The following is a 22,018-nucleotide window of genomic DNA, read 5'->3' on the forward strand; positions in this document are numbered from 1 at the left end:
ACTCTGCTGATTGTGAGCCTCCCAGAGCTTCCATTTGACTGGCCCTGCTGCCCCATGAATAGTGGGGTTGTCAGTGGGGCAGCAGTTACTGAGGGTTGGACTCTTGCTCTTTCAGGGGCCAGTGACCTTCGAGGAGGTGGCTGTGTATTTGACGAAGGAAGAGTGGGCTCTGCCGGACCCTGCTCAGAGAGCCCTCTACAGAGACGTCATGCAGGAGAACTATGAGACTGTGACCTCGCTGGGTAAGGATTCCTGTCCCCTAGCTTATTGTAATGAAAAATGAAGAGTTAAGTTTCACATCACCCCACAATGCAAACACAACTCTGTCCTGTTTCAGCATCACCCCGACCTGCCAGGGACACACACCCCAGCCCTGTGCTCTCCCCTGCTACACAACCCTCTGGGAACAGAGCACAGGAGCAGTATAGCACAGGCTAGGGGTCGGCAACCTTTCAGAAGTGGTGTGGCGAGTCTTCATTTATTCACTCTAATTTAAGGTTCCGCGCGCCAGTCATACATGTTAACATTTTTTAGAAGGTCTCTTTCTATAAGTCTATAATCTATAACTAAACTATTGCGGTATGTAAAGTAAATACGGTTTTTAACATGTTTAAGAAGCTTCACTTAAAATTAAATTAAAATGCAGAGCCCCCCCGGACCGGTGGCCAGGACCCGGGCAGTGTGAGTGCCACTGGCAAGCAGCTCGCGTGCCATAGGTTGCCTACCCCAGCACAGAGTCTAACACTTCTCTTTGCGAAGGCAAAACTTGGGTTTAGGTCGGATGTAGTGAACAGAAGCTGCCTGGTCTGCACTGAGCCTATTCCACATAAACCATCTCCGACTGCAAAATGTTAGCACCCCTTACCCTCAACCTGAGGATTCCTTCTGAGTCATCGCCTTCGCTTACCCCTGCCTAAGCCCCGGAGACCAGGAGCATTATGTGCCACCAGACTGCTAACGATCCCCATGGCAAGAACACACCTTTGTATACATTTACTGACACAGCTTACAACACTCAGCACTGAAATGGGGCAGACTAGGTCCCTCAGGCTTCACATGCACCTCTCTTCATACCACACTCACAGCTCTGCCAAGCTTCTCCAGTTAATCCCTCACCGTTCATTTACAGCTACAGCTGATAAAATGCACCTAGCTGGAGTGCATGCTGATAAATGCTGGTGTGACCCGGGGTGCCTAGCGTAGCCCTCACTGAAAATACCAAGGTCAGGGCAGGCTGCAAAAAGAAGAGCATATTCTCCCAGAACTGATGGTCAACACTGAAGTTAGACTCACCAACCAGTCACAAACTGTACTCCTGATCCCCCACAAAAACAAATCACACATCCCCCTTTGTTGCATTCCAGTTCTCTGGCTCCCAATCAGCACCTAGGTCCAGTACAGTGATAAGTTATTTAAAAGCTCTGCTCACTATACAAAATGTTCTTCTGAACCTTAAAGGGCCAGCCACATTGCCAGGACAATATTAAGTTGGATCTTACACAAACTACCACGCTGCCAGCCCAGAGTCACACGGTACCATGCAGGAGTACTGCAGGGGTCCAGGCCAGAGTCTGCAAACTGGTCTTAGAGCACTTTGAAATATTGCTCTTAATCCAGAAATATTGGTATCAATGCAAAACTTCCAAAGGAACTGCCACAGTATGAAAGAAAGCTGCCAGTGGTGAGGCTGAAACTGAAATGTATGGTGTAGCTTAGGTTCAATGGCCACAGCATGAATGTCTCTTTGAGCCAGCCAATTATTTTGAGAACCTAGATTGCTGGAACTCAAATGTGAAATTGCAGAACTACTAACTGTGGTATGTAACCTATCATTTAAGTCAGCTTCTTTACCCAATGACTGGAAGATAGCTAATGTGATGAAATTTTTTTTAAAAAGGCTCCAGAGGCAATCCCAGCAATTACAGGCTGGTAAGCTGAACTTCAGTACCATGCAAATTGGTTGAAACTATACTAAAGAACAGAATTATCAAACCCATAGATGTAAATGATTTGCTGGGGGAAGAGTTCACATGGTTTTTGTAAAGGGAAATCACGCCTCACCAATCTACTAGAGTTCTTTGAGGGGGTCAACAAGCATGTGGACAAGGGTGATCCAGTGGATATAGTGTACTTAGATTTTCAGAGAACCTTTGACAAGGTCTCTATCACAGGGCAAGTACAACCTGTCCCCCTTTGGGGTGGGGCAAGGGTGTCGCAGTCCTGCAGTTAAGTCCATCTGCCTGCCCTCGCTGTCAGGGCAGTACAGCTTAATGGCCAGAGTCAGTATAGTCAGCCTTGATGTCAGATCAGTATGGCCTAATGGCCACAGTCAGTACAGCTGACCACCTCAACACGGTTATGCAGCCTAGCAGCCAGAGTCAATAAGGCTGCCCTCCTTAACAGGGCTATGCATCCTAATGGTGGAAGTGGGTCACCACCCTGGGGGATTGGCAGCCAGAGTAGGGGGACCTGGGCCCTCCCTCTCCACAGGGTTCCAGCCCAGAGCCCTGGCAGTGGCAAGCATGCGAGCCTCTGAGTCAGCAGGGATTTGGCCGAAACATGCTGACTCAAGATCCGGTTCACTAACTGGTCCACTGTCAAGTTACCCTGGGCTACTTCCTTCCCTTTTCCCCGATGCTGTGGTCTGGACGTCTTCAGGGTCTCTGGGTTGCTCAGCCTACAATGCTCCTGGTGGCTCCGGCCTTCCTTGGGCATCCGCAGGTATCTGGGCGTCTGCTGGGGTCTCAGCACCTCTGGCTCCCATAGTCTGGGATTCCAGCTGCTCCCAGGCTGCAGCCTGTGAGGTGCGTCCTCCCACTCTGGCGATCCACTTAGAGTGAGCTGGGAGGCTCCCTTTTATACTGCAGCAACTGTTAGAGGATGCCTATCAGCGGCGAGGGGGTGTGGCTTCCTCTGCCCAAAGCATGGGGTTAACTCTTTCCTGTCTGGTGCGGGGCAAGTATACCCTACAACAGTCCCTTGCCAAAGTCTCTTAAGCAAAGTAAGTTGTCATGAGATAAGAGGGATTGGTAGCTGGTTAAAAGATAGGGAACAAAGGGTAGGAATAAATGGTCAGTTTTCAGAATGGAGAGAGGTAAATAGTGGTGTCCCCGGGGTTTGTACTGGGACCAGTACTGTTCAACATATTCATAAGTGATCTGGAAAAAGCAGGTAAATGGTGAGATTTGCAGATGATACAAAATTACTCAAGGTAGTTAAGTCCCAGGCAGACTAAGAAGAGCTACAAAGGGATCTCACAAAACTGCATGACAGGGCAACAAAACGGTAGATGAAATTCAATGTTGATAAATGCAAAGTAATGCACATGGGAAAACATAATCCCAACTATTATACATATACATATAAAATGATGGGGTCTAAATTAGCTGTTACCTCTCAAGAAACAGATCTTGGAGTCATTGTGGATAGTTCTCTAAAAACATCCTTTCAATCTTCAGCAGGAGTCAAAAAAGTGAACAGAATGTTGGGAATCATTAAGAAAGGGAAACATAATAAGACAGAAAATATCATATTGCCTCTATATAAATTCATGGTCTACCCACATCTTGAATACTGTGTACAGATGTGGTAAATAGATATATATATTGGAATTGGAAAAGGTACAGAAAAGGGCAACAAAAATTATTAGGGGTATGGAACAGCTTCCATATGAGGAGAGTGTAATAAAACTGGGACTTTTCAGCTTGGAAAAGAGACGACTAAGGGGGGGGGATATGATAGAGGTCTATAAAATCATGACTGGTGTGGAACAAGTAAATAAGGAAGTGTTATTTACTCCTTTTCATAACGCAAGAACTAGGGGTCACCAAATGAAATGAATAGACAGCAGGTTTAAAACAAACAAAAGGAAGTATTTTTTCACACAATGCACAGTCAACCTGTGGAACTCTTTGTCAGAGGATGTTCTGAAGGCCAAGACTATAACAGGGTTAAAAAAGCACTAGATAAATTCATGGTGGATAGGCTATGCTGTGAAGTATCCCTAGCCTCTGTTTGCCAGAAGCTGGGAATGGGCAGCAGGGGATGGATCACTTAGAATCATAGAATATCAGGGTTGGAAGGGACCTCCTGAGGTCCTCTAGTCCAACCCCCTGCTCAAAGCAGGACCAATCCCCAACTAAATCATCCCAGCCAGGGATTTGTCAAGCCTGACCTTAAAAACCTTTAAGGAAGGAGATTCCACCACCTCCCTAGGTAACCCGTTCCAGTACTTCACCACCCTCCGAGTGAAAAAGTTTTTCCTAATATCCAACCTAGACCACCCCCACTGCAACTCTAGACCATTGCTCCTTGTTCTGTCATCTGCTACCACTGAAAACAGTCTGGATCCATCCTCTTTGGAACCCCCTTTCAGGTAGCTGAAAGCAGCTATCCAATCCTCCCTCATTCTTCTCTTCTGCAGACTAAATAATCCCAGTTCCTTCAGCCGCTCCTCATAAATCATGTCTTCCAGCCCCCTCATCATTTTTGTTGCCCTCCGCTGGACGCTTTCCAATTTTTCCACATCCTTCTTGTAGTGTGTAGCCCAAAACTGGACACAGTACACCAGATGAGGCCTCACCAATGTCAAATAGAGGGGAACAATCACGTCCCTCAATCTGCTGGCAATGCTCCTACTTATACAGCTCAAAATGCCATTGGCCTTCTTGGCAACAAGGGCACACTGTTGACTCATATCCAGCTTCTCGTCCACTGTCACCCCTAGGTCCTTTTCTGCAGAACTGCTGCCTAGCCACTCGGTCCCTAGTCTGTAGCGGTGCATGGGATTCTTCTGTCCTAAGTGCAGGACTCTGCACTTGTCCTTGTTGAACCTCATCAGATTTCTTTTGGCCCAATCCTCTCATTTGTCTAGGTCCCTCTGTATCCTATCCCTACCCTCCAGCGTATCTACCACTCCTCCCAGTTTAGTGTCATCCGCAAACTTGCTGAGGGTGCAATCCACGCCATCCTCCAGATCATTAATGAAGATATTGAACAAAACCGGCCCCAGGACCGATTCTTGGGACACTCCGCTTGATACTGGCTGCCAACTAGCCATGGAGCCATTGATCACTACCTGTTGAGCCCGATGATCTAGCCAGCTTTCTATCCACCTTATAGTCCATTCTCCCAGCCCATACTTCTTTAACTTGCTGGCAAGAATACTGTGGGAGACAGTGTCAAAAGCTTTGCTAAAGTCAAGGAACAACACATCCACTGCTTTCCCCTCATCCACAGAGCCAGTTATTTCATCATAGAAGGCAATTAGGTTAGTCAGGCATGACTTGCCCTTGGTGAATCCATGCGGACTGTTCCTGATCACTTTCCTCTCCTCTAAGTGCTTCAGAATTGATTCCTTGAGGACCTGCTCCATGATTTTTCCAGGGACTGAGGTGAGGCTGCTGGCCTGTAGTTCCCAGGATCCTCCTCCTTCCCTTTTTTAAAGATGGGCACTACATTAGCCTTTTTCCAGTTGTCCAGGACCTCCCCCGATCACCATGAGTTTTCAAAGATAATGGCCAATGGCTCTGCAATCACATCCGCCAACTCTTTTAGCACTCTCGGATGCAGCGCATCCGGCCCCGTGGAGTTGTGCTTGTTCAGCTTTTCTAAATAGTCCCGAACCACTTCTTTCTCCACAGAGGGCTGGTCACCTCCTCCCCATGCTGTGCTGACCAGTGCAGCAGTCTGGGAGCTGACCTTGTTTGTGAAGACAGAGGCAAAAAAAGCACTGAGTACATTAGCTTTTTCCGCATCTTCTGTCACGAGTTTGCCTCCTTCATTCAGTAAGGGGCCCACACTTTCCCGGACCACCTTCTTATTGCCAACATACCTGAAGAAACCCTTCTTCTTACTCTGAACATCCCTTGCCAACTGCAACTCCAAGTGTGATTTGGCCTTCCTGATTTCCCTCCTGCATACCCGAGCAATATTTTTATCCTCCTCCCCGGTCACTTGTCCAAGCTTCCACTTCTTGTAAGCTTCTTTTTTATGTTTAAGATCAGCAAGGATTTCACTGTTAATCCAAGCTGGTTGCCTGACATATTTACTACTCTTTCTACACAGCGGGATGGTTTGTCCCTGTAACCTCAATAAGGATTCTTTAAAATACAGCCAGCTCTCCTGGACTCCTTTCCCCCTCATGTTATTCTCCCAGGGGATCCTGCCCATCAGTTCCCTGAGGGAGTCAAAGTCTGCTTTTCTGAAGTCCAGGATCTGTATTCTGCTGCTCTCCTTTCTTCCTTTTGTCAGGATCCGAGATCCTGAACTCAACCATCTCATGGTCACTGCCTCCCAGGTTCCCATCCACTTTAGCTTCCCCTACTAATTCTTCCCAGTTTGTGAGCGCAGGTCAAGAAGAGCTCTGCCCCTTGTTGGTTCCTCCAGCCCTTGCCCCAGGAAATAGTTGGGTTGCCATGTTCTGCTCCTCTTGGCTCCCACTTGATGATTATCTCTTCTGTTCATTCCCTCTGAAGCACCTGACACTGGCCACTGTCAGAAGAAAGGGCTAGATGGACCCTTGGTCTGACCCAGTATGGCCGTTCTTAATGTTTTTGTGTTCTTAGCTGCACCTTAGTCTTGCTTCACATGTGCATTTCTATTTCTTCTACTTGTCAATTTGGCTGATGCTAATCTGAAGTTCCACTCTCTTTAGTTATTAACTTTTTCAATATTGCTCCCCCAGAAAGACAGTAGGTACTATGTGCAGCTGAGATAAATGCGAAGTGGCTGAGATGAATCAGGGGACAATTAGAGCCATACTTTGAGCCCCAGGTCTGTGCAGAAAAGTGACTTTGTAAACAGCTTCTTTTGGTGAGAACTTTTTCTCAGGTACTTCTTCATCAAATAATCTCATATATGGCCCACTAACCATGCCCGCATCCCCATGAGGAGCAACGAATGTCAAGATAATCTGAGTAAGCATGTGCATTTTAGAGTGATTTGAATGTCTGAACCATAACAATAGAGATGGTGCATGACTCAGTTTCCCCTCTGACTTTGCTTTTTTACCCACTGGGTGTGAAGGAGTTAATTCCTTCTCTGGGAGAGGGGAAGTAATGGCTGTTGGAGTAATGGAAGTCTATGCAGTTTGGCATGGATACACTTTCAAGAACTGTGCCCTGGAGAGACAATGGAAGACCCAAGGACTGGATATTGACTCACAATGCCTGGGAGCCAAGGGTGTTCCCAGAACTTGGGAACCCAGCGGGACTGCAATTTGGCTCAAAGGGATTAGTTGTGAACAGATGGAGCTTTAAGGTTGGTATTGTCCAGGGCAGAGAGACTGAGACAGGGAGAGATGAAATGGAGGAGGCTTTGGGAAAGCTGGGCAGATGATACTGATAAAATTAGCTTTGTGTTAAGTTTTGCTTTACCAGACTAACCTAAGAATCATCAGATATATTCCAGCTATGTCTGGGTTCTAGCACACTAAAGGCTGGGGCATATCACACCTAGTCAATCCAGAGCCCTCTCTTTGAATCCTTCCACTTAGTGTCCCTTCTCTAGCACATCAAACAAGTTGCTTATCTTCACTCCTAGAGCCTGTCCCAGCCTTTCCCCTCCTGACATGTCATCTCTTGTTCTGTGTTGAGCTGCCGACTCCCACATCCACGGCCTCCATCACCCACTTGTTACCTTTTCAAACAATTCCCTTCATGCCTTCTCCCGTGTTGCTCCTTGTGCTTTGAGTGGAGCTGCCCATGCACATCCCACAAACTACCTCAGTTTCCTCCTTCCCAACCCTCCTTAACACTCTCCTTCTCCGTGATGCCTACAATGACATTACAACATCTAGTCTCCTAGTGACCAACATTGTCCTATTTGTTTCCTTGTGTTCGCCATCTGTCTGTCTCCATCTGTCTCTGGTCCTGTTCTTGGCTAGTCAGCTCTTTTGGGGCAGGGACTGTCCTTTTGTTCTCTCTTTGTAGAATGTTTAGCACAATTGGATCCTAGTCCATGGAGTAGGTGATGTAGGGAGTTTGGGGCCATAGGCCAATCTTCTTCCCTTCCTACTTGTTTTCCTTTAAGCCCCCTATTAAACTAAACCAACTTATTCCCATGGTAAATATCCCAATATCCAGGTCATCATGCAGTATTCTTCAATGTTCCCCAGCTCCAATGCCGTCACAGCGGATTGGAGGATTTGGACCAAGGGGCACCTGCAGTGTGTGTGGGCAATGGCAGATAAGGAAAGGAAGGTTTTGGGGGTTGGAGCTAGGGGGATCCTAGCCCATTAACACAGAATCCCTGCGCACACCCTTTTGATTTAGAGCCTGCATTCCATTCTTATTACAGTCCAGTTTCAGTTTCACTTTATTTTACATATCTTTTTCAAATGTTATTTTCACTTTCTCCTCTCTCTGCTACTTAGTGCCTCCCCCCCACAACACACGCATCTCTTCCCTACACCCTGTGACCCAGCCACCATTCCTGACATCTTCTGTTCCTCACAGCAGCAGGACGACCCATCCCTGGCACAAATGTGCACTTTCTTGATGATGTCATTGGTTGGTAGTGCAACTTCTGGGGACTCATCTGCAGTATCCACAATCAGTCTTCCCTGTAGGCTTCTTGGACCTTTGAATCAGTCCCTCCTAAAGTCACATGGCCTGATCCATCGTTTTCACATTCTCCTTTTCCAGAGGAAGTAGAATCTGTTGTTTCTGAGTTATTGAAACTAATTCTGTAGACCTAACCACACTGTGGGAGATATTCATACTCCGTTCTGCTACACCTGACTTGCTAGATTCCCTGCTTCCTTAGAATGTGCTTTCCTGACATATAATACTAAGGCTAAGATTCTGTCACGGTTATTTTTAATAAGAGTCATGGGCAAGTCCCAGGCAATAAACAGAAATTCACAGAAGCCCGTGACCTGTCCCTGACTTTTACTAAAAATAACTGTGACAAAATGGGGAGTGAGGAGGGTTCAGCACCCACCATTTCTGGGGGTCCGTTTCCCGTGGCTCTCCCTCCCCATGGCCGCCAGTGGTAGCTTGGAGTGCCGGGGTCCCCCTTGCCACCTGTGGTGGCTGGTAAACTGCGGGATCTGCCCACGGTGGCTGGGAAGCTGTGGGGTTCCCCTGGCCACCACTCGTGGCTGGGAACTGCAGGGGTCCCTGCGCCAGCTGACAGCTCCTGCCCCGTGACCCCAGGGCTGAAGCAGAAAATGTTATGGAGGTCTCTGAAATTCACGGATTCCGTGACCGCGGTGACAAAATCTTAGCCTTAATAATACCCCTGACATACTGCATTCTGGGACATGCCTGCTCCTTGCTGTTCCTTACTGTGCTGAACCCCACAAACCCATGCTCACCAGTTCTAGCTTCTTGTGACTTTCATTGTCTCTGGTTCTTTCTCCACCAGTAAGAAGCATTTCTAGGGGGATTTCCTCTCTTTCTGGAGTCTGCACTATCAGGGACAGGGAGTTACCTTACCTGGGTTTTAGGAGCCCCTTTGATGTTGACTGTCTGGCTGTGTATGTTCCCAGCAGAGATGGGGTTAGTTAAGTCCCTCGGAAGCAGGGAGTCTAGCTCATATTGGGAGCTGGCTCTGGTTTTTTACTGCCTTAAAATGAGCTGGGTTTAAAATAATACAACATTTCTTTGTGACAAATGTCCCATGAATTCATCTGATCTCACTTGTTTTCTTCCCCTGAGCAGAGTTTCCAATTTCCAAACCTGACGTGATCTCCCAGCTGGAACAAGGGGATGAGCCGTGGGTCCCAGACCTCCAGGGCTCAGATGAACAAGAGATCCTGCGAGGTGCCTTCACAGGTGAAGAATCATTAAACCTACTTAAAACTGTCAGTGCCTGAAGGAAAGAGCCGGTATTCCCTCAAGGGCCTTGTGAACGCTCTCAGTCCAGGATTGTCCCCAGCGGGTGCAATATCCTCTGGGCAGAGATCTCTCATGGCTTCCTACCTATCCTGGCTGACACCTGGCAGTAGCTCCTTCCCTGACCTCCCTTCATCCTGAGTGTTTGGATAGGATGTGGAAACAGAATTGATCCCCTCCTCTTTCCCTTATGGGGAAGAGTTTGGGGGAATCACTTCCTGATTTTTTCCCCTATTTCTCTAGCACTTATTTTGGTTTCCTCTCCTCTTTCCCATTCCTACGTCTGAGGTTTTTCTCTCTCTATTCCAGCAGGTGGTGGGATGGTGAGTGAGAATGAGGAACAGAATACTCAGCAGAAGGAAGCTGAGCATGTGGACCTGCACGGGGTATTGTTGCAAAGATCCAAATGGAATGTGTCCAGGAGTGATGAGCAGCAAAAAAGTTGTGAGAGTCAGCACAGTCCAGAGAGGCAGCAGGGAAACCCACCAGAAGAGAAAGTGGGTAAACCCATTAATAGTCAGGGAACTCATGAGGACCTCAAGGGGACCACAGGCCAGCACAGAATCCTCACAGGAGAGAGAAAAAACACATGCACTGAATGTGGGAAAATCTTCCGTAGATGTGCAGACCTTATTAATCATGAGAGAATCCACACAGGAGAGAGACCCTATGAATGTAGTCAGTGTGGGAAAACATTCACTCAAAGTTCAGCCCTTACTAGGCATCAGAGAATCCATACAGGGGACAGACTCTATGAATGCTGTGAATGTGGGAAAAACTTATCTGACAGATCAACCCTTATTCAGCATCAGAGAATCCACACAGGGGAGAGACCATATAAATGCAGTGAATGTGGGAAAAGCTTCACTGACAGGTCAGGCCATATTTATCATCAGCGAATCCACACGGGGGAGAGACCCTATAAATGCTGTGAGTGTGGGAAAACCTTCATTCAGCGCACAACCCTTGTTACACACCAGCGACTTCACACAGGAGAGAGACCCTATGCATGCCGTGAGTGTGGGAAAAGCTTCACCTCCAGCTCAACCCTTGTTACACATCAAAGAATCCATACTGGGGAGAGACCCTACGAATGCTGTGAGTGCGGGAAAAGCTTCACTCAGAGCTCAGCTCTTATTACACATCAGAGAATCCACAGTGGCGAGAGACCCTATGAATGCAGTGAGTGCGGGAAAAGCTTCACTCAGAGCTCAGCCCTTATTACACATCAGAGAATCCACAGCGGAGAGAGACCCTACGAATGTTGTGAGTGCGGGAAATGCTTCACTCGGAGCTCAGTCCTTCTTTATCATCAGAGAATCCACAAGGGAGAGGAACACCATAAAAACCTTGTCTAGAACCAACAAAAGATTTTTTTATCTTTAATATTTTTGCTCATTCCCACATAGTGAACTTTAAAGCTATTTGCACCATTTCCTTCACTGTGGTACCTCAGCTGCCCCAGGTGAGTTGTCTGTTTTTGCCTTCTGCAGCTCCACCTTTTTGGGGTGAATCCCATGGTCCTTTCTGTCAACTCCATAGTCTCCTATGCATTATGGGAATTTGTGACCCTCCTACAAGGAATATTCATCACCTCCAGGTCAGGGAGATATACAGGTGACGTCATCTAGCTATATCCAAGTAAAATCTTCTTGGTTTCATCTCCACTAGGATTTTCCATGGAGTTGGCTAGCTTGAGTTCGTTATCATGATGTAAAAACCTAACTAGTCTTGCAGTAATTACATAATCCACGTACAGTCTCCAGGTTATCTTCATGTCCTGACCTAACGTCCTTTTTCTAGTCTAAGCAAGGATCAAATATATACTCTTCTTTCCACTGCAAAATGATTGTTCGAGCCTCCGAGTTCACCCTTGGGCACAGATTGTCTCATTCCTAGTTGTCCACACATTTCCCTGGGGTGTGCTGAATAAGAATTGTTTTGGTACCCTTTTTCTCATATAAAATAGATTTAAATATAACAAAGAGCAAGAGTGGTGGGGGAGGAAGGGAAGTGTCATTTCAGGCTCTTGGCAGAGCCTGAAAAAGATGGAGGGATTCCATGCTTCCCCATCACTCCAGCACTCTTACCTTCTGTCTGAACTATGTAGTGTTTATGTTCTTCACATTTTAGCCCTCCACTCCCAAAGTATCATGTGATGCAGTGTCTTCAGCTTTCATAGTTTCACAAACTTTAATTCCAGAAGGGACCATCATGATCATCTTGTCTGACCTCCTGCACGTTGACGGCCAGAGAAACCCACCCACCCTCTCCTGTAATAGGCCCATAACTGCTGGAAAGTTAGTTAATCCACCTCCCTGAGAGGTGGTAGCCTTCCCATCAACATAGCACTGTCTACACAGGGGAGGAAGGGGGTTAGTATGTTGCTCAGGGGTGTGGATTTACACCCCAATCAACGTAGTTATACCAATACAGGGCTGTAGTGTAGACCAGACCTAAGTCTCCATTTGTAAGGTAGGTTCTCCATGCCTCCAATCATCCTAGTAGTCCTTTGTGGTTGGGAATTGTCCTTTGATTTCTTTGATCCTAAATCAGACTCATTAGAGGTAGAGATGAAAGTGTCACCAACCTGGAAAGGGAATCTGAATGGATTCCAAACACAATGAGATCAGTCAGCATTGAAATCCCATTTTCCATCTATGGGCAAAGCTACTCCTGAGGTTTTTCCCGCTGAGTTAGGATTGTTCGCAGGAGGAAATTTGGGTTGTTTTCCCTATTACAATGATGTAATGACCTTTAGTAAATAACATGACTAATAATAATGAAACTGCACTGGGTGAAGTAGGTTTGAACAGATCAGAGGAAAACAGGATGGGGAGAATCTCTTGTCCTGCTTCTGAGTCATCAGATGTAATGTGCTCTGAAATTTCACTTTATATGAAATTTAAATTGTTGTATACCTCCTTGGGATGTGGGTTTTTCTTTCTTTCTGAAGTCTGTTTGGTCACATAACTGGATATTAATTTTGTTTGACAGAATGTAGCTCAGATTTATTTTGGGGGACTTTGAGATAAATGATGATTTGCTACAATAGGCAGGGATGGTGTCCTTAGCCTCTGTTTGCCACAAGCTGGGAATGGGAGACAGGGAATGGATCGCTTGATGTTTACCTATTCTGTTCATTCTCTCAGGGGCACCTGGCATTGGCCACTGTTGGAAGACAGGATATTGGGCTAGATGGACCTTTGCTCTGACCCAGTATGGCTGTACTTATATTCTTATGTTCTTATTTTACTTTTTACTTTTTCCCTACCTCTCCATGATGATATAGGGAAAGTTCCAGTCACCTGGAGACCATACTCCAAGCTACTGGACATGCTAACAAAGAAACCGTAGCATTTTTAAATCTCCACTCTGAAATGGTGAACAACATCAGACTAGGCAAAGGATGCAACTATCTGAAGTAACTGCATGTGATCACAGTAATATTCAATAGTTTAGGTCAGTATAGTCTCAGGTGATCTGGAGTGAGAATTCCAGAGTCAGTGACTTGAAACTAGCCAAAATACCCATGTATTTGATCCCCGAAGCAGCTGTGACCCAGGCCTTACAGGAGATTACTTATGAAGATATCTCCTGCATAATCAAATAACATGGGAGATATTATTCCTAACTATGCAGATACAGAGGAAATAAAGGTGGTGGGTTTTTTGAACTCACCCTTTGTAGGTGCTGTAAATGTGTATAAAAGTAAATCAGTTTTGAATGTGAGATAGTTTCAGAAAAATATCTATTTTTTAATAGAAATCCCACCTCTCCTAGTTTACAGAGACTCTGAGATAATTTAGACATGTGCCACCAGTTTAAAGAAATACATTTGTCATGTTTGGAGATGCCATCCTCACTAACGCTGATGAAATATTGCATGGTTTGGTGAAGAATTCTACTCCAGAGAAGTATAAATTTACCCCAAACAAGGCCAAGGATTTGGCAAGAACTCAGGTAGGTATAGCAGGTACCCGATGGTCAGATTTCACCCCCAAAAAGGAAGCTATGATGAACTATGATCCAGGTAAAATTGCTTTTAGAACACCCTTCACTACTTCAGTGTCACTGATTACAGTTCCAAAGGATGCCATGGATAAATTTGGAACTATTGCCCTTTACTATTTGGATCCAAAGTGTCATAAGCTAAAGAGAAAAACTGTTGATACCTTCAGAGAACACTCCTTTCCTGTAGATCCCCATCTCTTTTCCTGGTTGGGAAGCAAGGATTTTTGTGCTGTGCCAGTGATTGTATCCATCGAGGGAATGACTTTGTCAGCTTCCAAGTTCAGAGTGCAGCATGCACAAATGTTGTGTTCTGTTTCTATGGTTTGGTCTTTTGATCTTGTTTCTTACGCATTTGCATCACTTCTCCACCATCTCCTGCTACTCTGAAAGATTAAAAAGTGTGAAAATAGAGTACAGGTGTTTTTCCTTATGATGCAAACCTGCCCACCTAGTGTGAGACATCTTCCACCAACCCTTACGGCAGGTGATCGCCGGGTAAATGAACTCACACAAGTTAGAGGCACCAATGTTGGGGTGAACCACCGCTTTACTCAAGGGTTCACTGGGTGGAAATGGGGGGTGAAAAGAAAGTAAGACCTATAATAGGGTTTTGCAATCTTTGAATATGTTGTGTTGACAATTAAAATTAAATTAAACATGCCGTTAATTATTAGTTAGAGTAAGAGACTAATTATGTGATCATTCAAATTATACTGGAAATTATCAGGGGTTTTTTTTAGAAATATAAGAAATGGTGGCTAATCCTGAAAAGCTTATTTGATGTACTTTACCCTCTCTGGACTAAAGAGTTCTGAATTATAATGTCAGTCTAAAGATTGGGGTGGTGGAATATGTGAGAGATGTATATGAGAATAAAGACCTGGTATAGACTTCAGTTATTTCTATTTCAAATGAAATTTATTTTGATAAACTTTAAAGTATATTTCTGTTGAGAGGAAAACTACTTAAGGAGATAAGTTTTACTTTAACCTTTTACTCATTGAGATTGTGAGGGTCACTGAATTCCCCACTTCCCTTGTTTGCAGAGGAAAGATATGACATCTCTCATGATATATCCACATTTATTTTTAAGCTTGGTGATGGATGCATGATGCAATGAGTAGCTTTGCTGTTAAAAAAAAACCTTCCAAATAGCTATTTTTATGGGTGCTGAGACTCTTTGAACCCTGTGGCCAGTCTATGGAAACCTTTTCAAACTCGTCCTGATTATCTTTCATTTTTGATATCTTTGGGTTTTGCACATTCATGCTGAATGTGGTTTGCCACAATACATATCTTGAGAAAAAGACTGGATTAAAGGAAACTTTTCCAAATTGATGCTAGCCCAAGATCTGCCTCATTCCAACCAGATTGTCCACATTGTTGGTATCTGAGGCATTCTTCACATCTGATTTGCCCCGAGATCTTGGGGAGGCACCGTAAAGCGGGATAAGCTAGAATCGTCAACTGCAAAGATCAAGATAAAGGTTGAAGTCCTTCAACTTTCAGGTCAACAAGATATCTGAGAAAGATTGATCCCCTCTGGGGAGGGAAATCATGACATCAGTGACAAGCTGTGACAACATCGATTAGTTTCCCTGTACCTGGGAAAGTCTCCTCCTACACATGAGTCGACAGAGTAAGAGAGCTGGAGCGCTCAAACGCTGCTATTTTAGTAGTTCCTTTATTTTTTTTTTCATTCATTTGTATAATCTGGGGTATGCCCCCCACCTTTCTATCATCCTCGGTGTGACAGGGTGGTTCATTGAATACATCTGTGTTAATCACCTGTAAAATCCACACTGGGAAGATGCTAGAAGGAATAGTTCCCCACATCTTTTGTGTGGCAGTTGTTACATTTCTACTGATGACAGCCTTGATAAAGGCTGTATCTGTGTTGGGGTGAAAAGGAGAAGGATTTAGTCACACAACAGTGAAATCTGAGGCGGAAGCTTTAATTGGCTTTGAGGTTGTAGCCTAAACGTGAACAATCATTTGATTTCAGTATTGAAATATTCACTGGTTTCAGTGTGGCTTGAGCTATGAGGGTGAAGTTCTCTGACTGGGGTTTATGACTAAATGGACAGCCTTCTCACTGGATTACTCTTCTAAAACAGATGAGTTGTTTATCTGTTGTATTAATCTGAGGATTAGATTAAATTGATGACTTGATTCCAAAGCAATATCATTGTTCACTCCTTGATTTACTGGTTCAACTTGAACTTGATAACTGTGTGTTCAACCCATAATAAGTTGAGTTATGTTTATCATAGTTTAGCCTTTGTGATGTATGTTCTTGATTTTCTTTGTTTGTTATAATAAAATGTCTCAAAGGGATGTTGAGTCATGTTTCTGTCAATAAGCCACATAGGCCGGAACTGTAGACAATCTGGGTGGAGATAAGGTGGCCCACCTCGGAGCTGAATCAGCAACCTGTCAATTAACCTTTTGTTTCCCACAGGAGAGCAGCTGAGGGGGGCATTGATCTCCACTCCAGTTGCTCCTCAGGGGATTCGAAGCATTGCAAGGGAAAATGAGCTCCCCCACCTAGGCTTGTGGGAGCAGGGAATGGAGGTCAATGTGGCTGAGTGAGGAGGTGTCAGTTAGGTGGGGGTATTTCTGTGTAGGAGCAGAGAGACTTGCTCTGCTTCTCACTATCATGGGAAGGCCCACCCTGCGCCCCCATCTGGCTTGCCTGGTCAGGACTGGATGAGGTTGGGGGTCTGGTTCTCAGGGTTGGAAATGGATGTGGCGCTGGCAAGGTAAATGGATGTGTGTTAAAGGGGCCAACTGGGGCATTGCCATGAGTCTGTCCATCTGTATCCATCTGTCTTTCCGCGGGTGATCTCCTCAGATTCCTTCACAGTGGGGAAGAGCTAGTGCCCAGATCTATGGAGAACCCATTTTCAAAGCACCAGTTTGAAAAACCCAGGAAGATCCAGACGGTGACCAGCTCCTCTGCTCCCCTCTCCTTCTGCAGCTCAGATGGGCTCAGAACCCTCCCCAACCTGACATCACAAAAGGACTGTGGGTTCTCCAGACAACCAGGTAAATAGATAATGAAACTCCGTCCCTAGGGGACTAGCTTCGGGGGGGCCTGGCTTGAGTCTGCCAGCCCCTTTGAGAGAGGAGTCACCTCCCCAAGTCCTGCTGATTCTCCTCTTCTTTTGGGGTTTCCTGACCTTTGGGGCCACTTCGTGCTGGGGGTTTGCCAGGTACCAAACAGCCTAATCTGGGGCTAGCAGAGAGAAAGGCAGAGAGATTATTGCAGAGGAGAAGCTGGGTCAGAAGCGGTCATCCTCATTGCATGCGCAGCACCAACCCACAGCGCTGCTGGATCTTCTTAGGAGATAAAGCCCCTCGTCTCATAACCCGATACGCCCACAGAAAAGGGAACTGACATTTTTATGTATCATTTCCTACATTTTTTTTTTAAGAAGACGAATTGAACAAAGAGAAATTCAAGCCTGGCGAGCTGTATGAACCCCCCTTGTGTTGTCAGGAAGCCTGGACCTCTATGCCCACCCTGCAGACCTCTGCCACTTGAGTTCTCGAAGGGGCTGGTAGTAGTAGGCTGTTAACCTGTAGGCGGCCCAGCCACTAGTCAGAGATGTGACCCACATTTGGCCAGGGAGCTGCACAGCTATTTCCTGAGGAATGTAGAGACTGCACGAGCCATCTCCCACTTTGCCCCATCACATCTCAGAGTTCCCTTCCTTGCACTCCCCCCCCAACTCCCTGCCCCCCTCAGCAGATCATGTCTCTTGGGCCTCTCTGTTCCTCATCCCTTTGCATTGGGATCAGGCTGCTTCCTCCTCTGTGTCCACCTTGCCTGGCACCAGCAGTAGGACCAAGGAGAGTATCAGTGACAGAGACGCCCTGCTCTTAGTGCTGATGGGTTGATGCCATCGCTAACGCCAGCTGCCAGGAGGAGGGACTGGAGGGAAAGTCCTGCTCAGCCCCTGCAGCCCTGAGATTGAAGCATGCTCCATCACTCTTCCGCACCAAGAGCCCTGCTCTGGGGCTCCCCCTCCACACGCCACTTGAAATGATCCGATTAGCGCTAAACAGAAATGAAGGGAAAGCCCTCAATAAACCAGCCTGCCCCCAAACAGCCCTTGTCTCTGAGCCAGCATGGCCTAGTGCTTGCTGGAAGAACTCTCCTCCCGCTCTCTGAGCCACAAGCCCCCCAGCAGAGATTGATGGGCTCCCAGGGAGGGGGAGGGAATCTGCTTTCCATGTGGCTCTGAGGCCAGAGGACGCTCAGGGAAAAGCAGGGCTCTGGGAGCCACTGTCACATACCCAGAACACTGTGGAGCGTCTGGTACTTCTGGGGATGGCGGGATCCCTTCCCCGCCATCATGACCTCACACATGGTGTGTATGATGTCACACTGCTGCAGCCATTTTTAAGAGCACGCAGCACAGGGGCATCATTTTGGAGAGTGCCCCTGCCGGCGTGACCTTGTGTGTGAGGGCGCTCTTCAAATGTTGTCCAGTGACGTCCACCAGCCAAGTAGTGGATGAGGGACAAACTCTAGAAATGCGGGACTGTCGGGCTTAACACCAGCTGAGTGGCCTGCCTCTATGTAACAGGTCTGTGGCTATAGCCCAGTGGTTCCGTGTGAGCTTTGCACAAAGGGGATCCTGCGTTCAGTCCTTGGTGTCCCCAAATTCTCTGTCTGAATGGAGACTTTGGTTAGGCCTGGCTGAGTGGTGGAGGAGGTGGCTGTGAAGTGCAGTAGGGCTCTCCTGGGTAGGTTTGAATCCTGCTCACTGCCCTGGATAAGTTCCAGTCCCCTGAAAGGCATGTGGGCTTTGTGCTCTTAAATGAGCTTGGTGCCTTTGAAAATCCCACCCTGTGCTCCTAGTGGGGGAATCCTGGAGAGAAAACGGCACATCAGCAAAGAAACAGCAAAGAAATGGAGGAGAGTCTGGTGCTTAAAGAGCAGAGATACAGGCAGATTACACCCAGGAGGGACGCTGGGCAGCAGTGCAACGTGTCTGGGGTGATGGATTCAATGAAAGGTGAGACCAAATGAGGAGCAGGTGAATGGCAACTCCCCACAGGGCCCTGGTGCTCAGGCACCCCAGCTATAGGCACCCTGGACATGGCTAGATTGAATAAAAAGCAAACCGGGACCAACCTCCTGCAATGATCCTCTCCTGGGAGAAGCCCCCCTGGACCAGTAACAGCCAGACTCAAGGCAGGATAGAGGGTCTCTCAGAACAGAAGGGAGACCAAGTCCCTCAGCATTTCGGGCACTAGACAGTGCAGAGAGAGGAGCAACAGCAGATACTGGGGGCTATGGGGATGGGTGGGCGAGAGTTGCATCAGCACACGAGGCAGGTTGGGCCTGAGCTGCCTCGGGACTATCTGAATGCTTTGCATTGTAGAGTAAGTCAAGGCAGCCGCTGCTTAAAGGACGTACTGTTTCCTTCCCAAATACTGACGCTTTCAGCTGAAAGGCATCAAACAAAATGGCCACAGAATTAAAGCGGCGTGATTCCTCTGCGTGCATCGACGCTGAGAGAGGCTTGTGTTCGATTCACGTTGTTTCCAGGGCTGGTACAATATCAGGACAGAGCAAGTTCAGTGATGGTGACACTGGGTGTGATGATGCTTTAATCTTAGTAACATCTCATAATGATTTTTACATGTGATTATTAAATGTGGCATCCCAAGGGCATCCAGAGAGGGATAATATTGGGCAGCAGGGAATCACTCTAATCTGCCTGGGACCCATGGACAGTTCACCTTTCTTTCTGTTCCTTCTCCCCTAACACACACACATGCTATTTCAGTGTGCCCTATGGCCCTCTCTACACACATGCTATTGGATAGAGACTCAGTCATTCAGACAGCCTGATCCTGGTCTCTCAATCTTCCCAAGGGCCAGGAAAAGAGGCTGAGGGGGAGGAACAAGAAGGGCAAAAGGAGACAATAGGGACCAGACTGGAACAGGAGAGAGATTTCTTCTTGTTAAAATTCACCAAAATCACATTCTAGTAAAACTCCATCACTGGAAAGGTTCAAACCATCACTAACCCAGTTAACAAGCAACTGCTCACCTCATGAGGACTTCTGTTTTAAAAGGGAGCATTTGGGAGCAAAGATTAAGGAGAAGGCAGGACTCTGGGCTGTGCTTGAGGGAACCTGGCACAGGGGGAGTGGTGGGGGGCAGAGAATTGTGGCTCTTTGAATTCTGGTCAACTCTCTGTAGAGGAGCTAACAAGTGCAGGCTGCATAACTGGACTCTTCCCCTCTGTGGGGACTGGGATTCTATGCTTCACAGGGCCAGATGAGTGAGGGGATGCTATTTAGTTAATGAAACCCATGCTCCACAGGAGGCTTGAATCGAGCAATGCTCTAGAAGTACACCATGCTAACCAGTTGCACACTGGAGCAACCATCAGGGCTATTTCTCTCAGCCCACTGGGTTGACAGTGGCAGGGATTGAGACAAAGTTTCAATTTCATATATTTTCTTTATTACACTCAGCTATTTTCACCATTCTTGATTATTTATTTGTTTCTCTCTGTTTCTTTCTCTCTATTTTCTGTTCTTTCCTTCCCTCCAGTATCATCCCTTTCATTTCAGATTTTGTAGCCACTCACTCCTCAAACCCAGGGCTCAGAAGCCTTTGGAGCAGAGAGATCCCAAGAGAGCTGGATGAATTCAGGGAGTGAATTACTGGCAGGGAGGAACCCTTGTAGCTTTTCTAGGAATGCAGGTGAGAAATGACCCTTCCTTCTCTAAATTCTGGGGTTCTGGGCAGGCATGTGTGACAAATTCTATCCAAACCTTCCCCCCTCCCAAGATTGGTCCCAGCCCAGCGATGTCTCCAGCTGCTAATTACCTGTGTACTTGCCTTGGCAGTAGCAAACAAGGGATGTTTCCCACTGCTTAGAAGTCCCTAGTCTGGCAGTAAAGGCAGCTCTGGACTTTTTTCTCTAGAATCAAGTTCATGAATTTACAGAGAGTTTAAAAAAGCCGGAACCCCCAGAATCTGAATTGTCACATTTCCCAATAACTCTATGTAACAAACAAATGTATTTCTAATCTCAGGTGAGTGGAATTAAATCAGTTCTCAGTTGGAATCCTTCACCCTCAATGAAAACAATCAACTAACAGAGGGCGTCTGGCCACCTTCTTCGCTGATTGTGGTATTCTTTCTCCTCTTTCTTTATACTGCTGTTGTTATTTCGTGGAATGTCCGGGCTGGAAAGAGAGGGTGAGTTCACGCCATGGCGCGGGAGGAAAGAAGTCACCGAGATCCCTGAAAATTCCAGTGCCCCAAGGAAAACCTGACCCCTGAATTGCTGACGTGCTGGAGAGCTGAGTAGGAACAAAACTATCTGATCTGGCAATGTGGGCAATGGACAACAATCCACTGCAGTGTCATTGCCAAAGACCCACTCTAGTGATGTTGCAGACAGGGAAATTGGAAGGAATGGTTATTGTTCAGACATACACCCTGTTACGCAGGGATGAGTGCACTGAGAAGAGCTGGAGTCAACATGCTCGTAGTTCCTGGGAGCCCCTTTCTGCAGAGGACACAACTGCAAGGCAGTGAAAGAGTTTGGTGCAATGGGACTGAGGCTAAGTGGTTAAGGTGGCAAACTAGCAATGTGGGGCCAGGGGCCTGCTGATGCAGGATTCAATCCTGCTGACGATGGAGTATCTGGAGTTTTGTGTTTTTGTTTCTTCCATTTTGGAGCCTGAGCAGGCTCGAGCGCCCCTGGCACTGGCTCCAGTCTCCCTCCTTAGGTCCCTGTTACTATTTCAGGGCGGGTGAGGCTGTGTGAGAGTCAAACATCTACCCCACATGCCCCCCTCTAATATCTCTTGTCCCTCCAGAGAACCACAACTGTCTCTTCTTTCTCACCAGGACAAGCAAAAAGAAGGTGACACTGAATGATTCTGATTGATAAAGGCAGGTTTAGAGGCTATGTAATTTTGAAAAATAATGATCACTGATTCCTAAGGCTACGATTTAGTCACAGAGGTTGTGGAAGTCACAGAATCCATTACTTCCAGCAACCTCTGTGACTTCAGCCTGCGGTGGTCGGGAGCTGCAGGGTCCCCCACTGCTCACGGGGGTAAGGAGCTATGGGGTACCCCTGCCACATCTGACAGCCCCTGGAGCTCCAAGCCACCACGGG

At 46.7% G+C, this 22,018-nt stretch overlaps 1 protein-coding gene across 2 annotated transcripts; it reads left to right on the top strand.

The window, feature by feature from the left end:
• The first annotated feature begins 121 nt into the window (after window positions 1-121).
• Window positions 122-16,135, top strand: LOC140904244 (uncharacterized). Of its 2 annotated transcripts, none has more exons than XM_073326720.1 (3): window positions 122-242; window positions 9,666-9,779; window positions 10,149-16,135. In XM_073326720.1, the coding sequence occupies exons 1-3, from the start codon at window positions 209-211 to the stop codon at window positions 11,195-11,197; spliced, it is 1,197 nt and encodes a 398-aa protein (XP_073182821.1). In that variant the 5' UTR covers window positions 122-208; the 3' UTR covers window positions 11,198-16,135. The 2 variants fall into 2 exon arrangements, with proteins under 2 accessions (XP_073182821.1, XP_073182822.1); XM_073326721.1 differs by having other exon boundaries at window positions 10,152-16,135.
• Window positions 16,136-22,018: the final 5,883 nt, after the last annotated feature.

This window comes from Lepidochelys kempii, chromosome 28 (assembly GCF_965140265.1).
Source record: "Lepidochelys kempii isolate rLepKem1 chromosome 28, rLepKem1.hap2, whole genome shotgun sequence".
Taxonomy (NCBI): Eukaryota; Metazoa; Chordata; order Testudines; family Cheloniidae; genus Lepidochelys; species Lepidochelys kempii.

Coding starts and splice junctions, on each gene's coding strand:
- LOC140904244 (XM_073326720.1), top strand. CDS start 209: ATGCAGGAGAACTATGAGACTGTGACCTCGCTGG. Junction 243..9,665: donor TGAGACTGTGACCTCGCTGG/GTAAGGATTCCT, acceptor TCCCCTGAGCAG/AGTTTCCAATTTCCAAACCT. Junction 9,780..10,148: donor CCTGCGAGGTGCCTTCACAG/GTGAAGAATCAT, acceptor TCTCTATTCCAG/CAGGTGGTGGGATGGTGAGT.